Here is a 6,344-nt window from a genome sequence, read left to right as displayed (position 1 = left end):
TACAACTAAGGCTTGGTCTCGGATTTCTTCTACAACATCTAGGTTTGCTCGGAGCTCGACTTCGTTGTTCGACTCGTCGAAGTGGGCTCAGCAAAATGATGGTTCCCCGACTTCTACTGTGATCATTGCATCGGATCCATACGCTAGACAGAAAGGGGTCTCTTGTGTGGTCGACTAGGGCGTACACCTGTAGGCCCATAACACCTCGGGTAACTTTTCGGCCCATGCTCCCTTCTCTTCTCTTAATCGCTTCTTCAGCTATGTCAAGATGACTTTGTTGGCCGACTCGGCTTGACCATTAGTCTGTGGGTGCTCGACCGAAGTGACCTTGTTTTATATTCCTAGGCTAACTAAGAACTCGTTCAGCTTTCAGTTAGTGAATTGAAGGCCATTGTCGGTTACCAACGTTGAAGGAATGCCGAAGCGGGTAATGATATTCTTCCATAGAAACTTCTGAACTTGGTGGTCTGAAATGCTTGTCAGGGGCTCGGCTTCAATCCATTTGGTGAACAAGTCCACGGCTACGATGAGGAATTTTCACTAGCCTTTGGCTATTGGAAAAGGTCCGAGTATGTCGGCCCCCATGTGGCGAACGACTATGCTAGAGGAATGCAATGTAGCTGCTCGGCTGGGTGGTGGATAAAATTTTCATATTTCTGACACGCTTGACACTTCTTCACAAAAGTAGAGCAGTCGATATTCATGGTCAGCCAATAGTACCCGGCTCGCAAGAGTTTGGAGACTGTCATTCTTGCACCTGAATGCATTCCACAAATGCCTTCGTGCACTTCGCGCATCACATAATCCGCTTTTGTGGGGTCTAGGCATTTGAGTAGCGGGGTGGAGAAGCCGCGTCTATACAACTGGTCCGTAATGATGACGTATCTACTGGCTTGCGTTCTCAATCGTTTGGCCTTTGTCGGGTCGTCCGGCGTGACCCCACTGGTGATGAATGCTTTGATTTTGCCTCGCTAGTCTGGGAAGTCGTTGTGATCGGTGTGGTCGGAGTCGATACTTCCTACCATCGCTTCAACACTAGGGTGATTGATTTCTTGCTGAATGATGGTTCTCAATTGGCCCGGCTTCTTAGTCGCGGCCAACCTGGCTAACTGGTTGGCTCGGGTGTTATTCTCACGCGGAATGTGCTCGACCAATACCTCTTGAAAGTTCGCCTTCATCTTCTAGTAGGCGTGGTAATATTTCATCATGTAGTGGTCTTTCACTTGGAAATTACCACCTACCTGTTCGGCTACCACCTTGGAGTCGGTTAGGCATTTGATTCTCGATGCACCCATGTCTTCGGCTAGCCTTAGTCCAGCCAACAGGGCTTCATATTCAGCTTGGTTGTTCGAAGCCTTAAACCAGAACCGCAAAGACTGTTCTAAAGTTATCCCCTTGGGTCCCTCTAGAATTACTCCTGCCCCGCTCCCCTGGCAGTTTGAGGAGCCGTCCACGTAGAGGATCCACCAATGCTCTTCGAACTGGCCATGTGGGTGAAGTTCATTTACAAAATCATCTAGGCATTGGGCTTTGATCGGTCCCCTCGGATTGAAGGCGATGTCGAATTGAGACAACTCAACTGACCAAGCCATCATTCTTTCGGCTAGCTCGGGCTTGCCCAAGACTTTAGAAATTAAGCAATCAGTGTGTACAATCACTCGGTGGCTCTGAAAATAATGCCTTAGGCATCGGGAAGTGTGTACCAAACCGAGCGCCACTTTTTCTATCAGCTGATACCGGGTCTCAGAATCTTGTAGTAGTCGGCTGACAAAGTATATGGGAGTCTAGGTGCCTTCTTTTTCTTGTACCAAAACCGAGTTGATCGCCTCCTCGGATACAACCAAGTATACCTGAAGTGGGCTCGAAGGCTCGGGTCTCGTGACGATCGGCAGCGTCGCCAAAGTCGTCTTCAAGGTTACAAAAGCTTCTTCACAAGCCTCGTTCCACAAAAAAAGCCTTACTTTTTCGTAAGAGCTTCGTCATCGGGTTGATTTTATCGGCCAGGCGAGGCAAGAATCTAGATAAGGCGACCAACCTTCCGGATAGTCGTTACAATTCCTTGAGGTTGCTCGGACTTCACATGTCTAGGACAGCTTGGCATTTGTCTCGATTTGCCTCTATTCCCCTGGCTGATAGCATAAATCCCAAAAACTTGCCTCCTTTGACCCCGAAAGTGCATTTTTCGAGGTTGAGTCTCATGTTATGCTTGCGTAGTTCACCGAAGATTTAGGCTAGGTCTGCTATGTGGTCGGTCATGGAATTGGACTTGACCACCATGTCATCCACATAAATTTTGATGTTCCGCCCGATCTGCCCCTAAAACACCTTATCCATTAACCTCTGGTAGGTCGCTCCAGCATTCTTCAGTCCAAACGGCATGACTTTGTAACAAAAGTTGGCGTTCTCGGTGATGAACGTCGTCTTCTCCTCGTCGGCCGATGCATCTTTATCTGGTTGTAACCAGAGTAGGCATCGAGGAAGCTGAAGATGGAGTGCCCGGACGCACCTTTGACAAGTCGGTCAATGCAGGGGAGTGGATAGGCGTCCTTGGGGCAAGCTTTGTTGAGGTCGGTGTAGTCGGTGCACATTCTCCACTTTCCATTTACCTTTTTGACCAACACCACATTAGCTAGCCAGGTGGTGTAGGTGACCTCTCTTATGAACTTAGCTTGCAACAGTTTTTGCACCTCGGCGTTTGCAGCCTTTCTCTTCTCATCTCCCATTTTTCTTTTCTTTTGTGCGATCAGTCGCGCGTCTCGGCATACGGTGAGCCGATGACAAAGGAACTTGGGATCTATTCCTGGCATATCTGATGTTGTCCATGCGAAGAGATTTTTGTTATCTCGGACCACACGTTTGACCCGGTTTGAGTTGACCTCGCCTAGTTGAGATCCCATGTGTGTGACCTGCTTGGGGGCTCGGCCAAGCTGAAAAGGAATGAGCTCCTCTGCCGGCTCGATCCGTTCTTCTTCACCTATCCGAGGGTCGAGGTCAATGCCATTCGTCACCTCCTGCCTTACTACGTTCACACCTTTCATCGTTGGGAGGTCGGCAATTGGCTGCACCTTCAGGCTAGAGAGGTAACATTCTCTCGTCGTCTTTTGGTCGGCATGCACAGTTATCACCTGTCCATCTCTCGACAGAAACTTCATGCATAGGTGAGGGGTTGAGACAATGGCTCCCAGTGCATTAATGGAGGGTTGGCCTAGCAGGATGTTGTACGATGTGTGGGCGTGCACTACAATGTAGCGAATTTTGATCTCTCGAAAAGACTTCTGGTCGAATCCAAAACGAGTGTATAGATCAATGCACCCTCTGGTCATCACTCTTTCGCCGGAGAAACCTACCAGCGGCTCGTGATACAGTTCTAGGCTCTCCTCTCGGATCCCTAGCTGCACAAAGGTGATCCAATACAAGATGTCGGCCGAGCTCCCCTAGTCGACCTAGGTTTTGTTCACAATGCAGTTGTGCATTTCGACCGAAATGACCATGGGGTTGTCTTGAATAGGATCGACGCCACGAAAATCTCGATCGGAGAAAGTTATTGGTGGCATCCTCGGTGTCTTTGGCTGATTCGCACTGTTTACTGATCGCACAGCCCGGAGGTGTCTCTTCCGTGCCGAAAAGGTGGAACCTCCCCCGGCGAACCCTTTAGCTATGGTGTTTATCACTTTCCTTGGTCGGTCGTTGTCTTCCCTAGAATGTCGTGAATGATCCCTCCTCTCGGCTGAGCGGGATCGGTGGTGTCGGTCTCTCGGCTGTGGGGCCTCGCGAGAGTGATGGTCTCTCCCTCTTGCCTGGTGGTCCTGGAGTGTGACAAATCTCCTGAGGTGACCTTTCTTGATAAGGTCCTCAAGCTTGTCTTTTAGTGTCGAGCATTCTTTAGTCGAGTGTCCCCTATTTCGATGGAATCGGCACGTCTTGGCCTTGTCGGCTCTAGGGGGAGTGTTCGCCCTTTTCGGCATCACGAGGATCTCCGAAGCGAGGGCCTGTTCCATTACCTTGGCCCTACTTGCGTTGAGGGGAGTATACGCTATGTAGCGTGGTCCTCTCGGGGGACGAGCATTTGAGGGCTCGGCATTTGTCTTTCTTATCGACTCTCGGCCGAATTCTTTTTGGCTGTAACCCTCTTCAACCCTAGCTTGATTTCTGGTCTTCGCCAGCTCCTCCATTTGCATGTACTTCTCGGCTTGGCGTCGGAGTTCGTTCATATCACCGGGCGGTTTCTTACACAAGCTGTTCACAAATGGCCCCAGCCTCAGGGCGGTGCTCAGCTGGTCTAGCGCAACGCCCGGGTTGAGATGCCGATTTCCATGGCAATCTTGTTGAATCGGTCCATGAAGCTTCTCAAGCTTTCTTTCTTCTCTTGGCGAACCCCTGCCAGTGCTAATGAGGTCGTCTTGTACGGTTTGCTCGTCACGAATTGCAGCGTGAATTGGGACGACAACTCATTAAACGAGTCGATGGAAGAGCTAGGTAATCGTGTGAACCAACTCAGAGCCCTCCTTTTCAACGACGTGGGGAATATCCAGCACAAGGTCGAGTCATCTTGAGTAGAGAGGGTCGCTTGTGTAAAGAAAATTTTCAAGTGTTCCTCGGGGTCGGTAGACCCATCATACTTCTCGATCGGCATGCTCTTCTAGTGGTCCAACAGGGTGCCTCCATTATCCTTCGAGAGAAAGGGTGTCTCAAGGAGTGAGTGGTGGTGTCGGCCTTGCCGCCTGTTAAAGAGGTAACCGGTGTTCGGGTGACCTAATCGGTTGGGGCATGATAGGCTAACTCCTCTAGGAGTGTGGGAGTGGACGACACGTAGGTTTGGTTCAGACTTCGGAGCTCGGCATTCTGCTGACACAGTTCGGCCAACTCCCTGGCATCGGCTTCTCTCTGTCTACGTATCGCTGCCATTTCCTCGCGCAATGCACGGAAGTCATTGTGGAGGTCGGGCTGGGCTCTGTCGGCGTCCGGTCGGACCTCTTGTATCATAGGCTCCGGTTGTGTCTGAGGCATTCCGTATGGGTATCGTTCTTGGCCGGTCATGACGGGATTGTTCTCAAGGTTAGGGATCGGTTAAGTCGATGTCGAAGGTCCTTTGCGTGTTACTACCATATCTCAGTCTCAGTCGTAGAGTTCAAAGGGGTTGAAAACATCTCTTCGGCCCCACGGTGGGCGCCAAATGTTCCTGTATTAGGATACGCACTTTACTTATCCTGCTTGTTGCAGGTCTGGTCCTGGGTCTAGGTCTTCTCGTTCCTTTCCGGGTAGTCTGAAGTGAGGGGGGTGTCTATAAAGACACTCCAACGCTCAAGTAAGTGCTCGGCGTGATAAATGCGGTAGTTGAAAGTTAGTTACGTACCTCACTAGGGTCCTATTTATAGTGATTATTGTTGGGCCATGATTAGGGACTGGGCCCCGAAAAATTAGGGGACTAAACCGGGACATTACGTAAATTAACATCTCCTTAATTGTCCTGGCATAAATCCGTAACTTGGCCGAGCACACCGACATGTTTGGCTCAGGTAAGAGAAGGTCGGCGTTCTTGGCAGGGTCGTTTTGGGTCAATTGGGTCGGGTGTTCGCGTATTCGGCCTAATCGGCTACCATTCGGTATACCAATATTAAACTCACGTAGATAATGCTATAGTTTTGCCTTGCCCACGTAATCATTATATTGTTATTGGTAATCTATGGGCGTGTGATTTTTTCTATATCCCCACATAAACCTTTTGGTGCTAGAAATTAGAAAGACTAGACAAAGACCTGTATTGGAAATTTGATGGAATTACAAATGAACAAAATATTGTGGAATCAAAAGTAGACACACAAATTTTATAGGAAGATATTCTTCTCCTCCCTTCAATTCGAAGGATAAGAGTTTTTCTTCCCTAAAATCAAAATTAAACATTTTCTGGGGCCTTTGTTTTTTTTTTTTTTTTTTTGGTTTGAGGGGATATGTGTATTGCTTTCAACATTCGACGATAATATTTTACCTCTTAAAAAAATTGATAGAAAATGTTAAGATATGTTTCTCAAATTATATTATTTTTTATGTCATTAGTTGTTAATTGATGATTTACATGTGGGTGAGTAGTATAGATATTTTATTCCTATAATATTATATTTCTGAAATCTAGCTTATCCTTGCATGTTTTTGCATGTGATTTGGATTGCGACGATCATGATTTTGATGGGAGCAAGTGTTAGAACCCGAAAATTTCCAATTTTTTATATAGATGGTTTGGACTTCATTTTGAAAATCTCATCAGCTATAAAATGTCCAAAAATCAGACTAAACCTTCACCGTTGGTTTTTGACAATGTTCGAAGAAGTCGCCACCAATATTTTATT

General features: G+C 48.0%; 2 protein-coding genes across 2 annotated transcripts; both read right to left on the bottom strand.

The window, feature by feature from the left end:
* Window positions 1-1,181: 1,181 nt before the first annotated feature.
* Window positions 1,182-1,592, bottom strand: LOC145957228 (uncharacterized). The gene has a single exon (XM_083073449.1). The coding sequence runs from the start codon at window positions 1,590-1,592 to the stop codon at window positions 1,182-1,184; it is 411 nt and encodes a 136-aa protein (XP_082929575.1).
* Window positions 1,593-2,363: 771 nt separating this feature from the next.
* LOC145957227 (uncharacterized) lies at window positions 2,364-3,323 on the bottom strand. The gene has a single exon (XM_083073448.1). It carries the CDS (start codon window positions 3,321-3,323, stop codon window positions 2,364-2,366), a length of 960 nt encoding a protein of 319 aa, XP_082929574.1.
* Between the last annotated feature and the right edge of the window lie 3,021 nt (window positions 3,324-6,344).

This window comes from Cajanus cajan, chromosome 4 (assembly GCF_000230855.2).
Source record: "Cajanus cajan strain Asha chromosome 4, NIPB_CcT2T_4, whole genome shotgun sequence".
Lineage (NCBI taxonomy): Eukaryota > Viridiplantae > Streptophyta > Magnoliopsida > Fabales > Fabaceae > Cajanus > Cajanus cajan.
Note: the sequence above shows the minus strand (reverse complement) of the source record. Positions and strands in the feature narration are given on the sequence as shown.

Coding starts and splice junctions, on each gene's coding strand:
- LOC145957228 (XM_083073449.1), bottom strand. CDS start 1,592: ATGGCTTGGTCAGTTGAGTTGTCTCAATTCGACATCGCCTTCAATCCG.
- LOC145957227 (XM_083073448.1), bottom strand. CDS start 3,323: ATGACCAGAGGGTGCATTGATCTATACACTCGTTTTGGATTCGACCAG.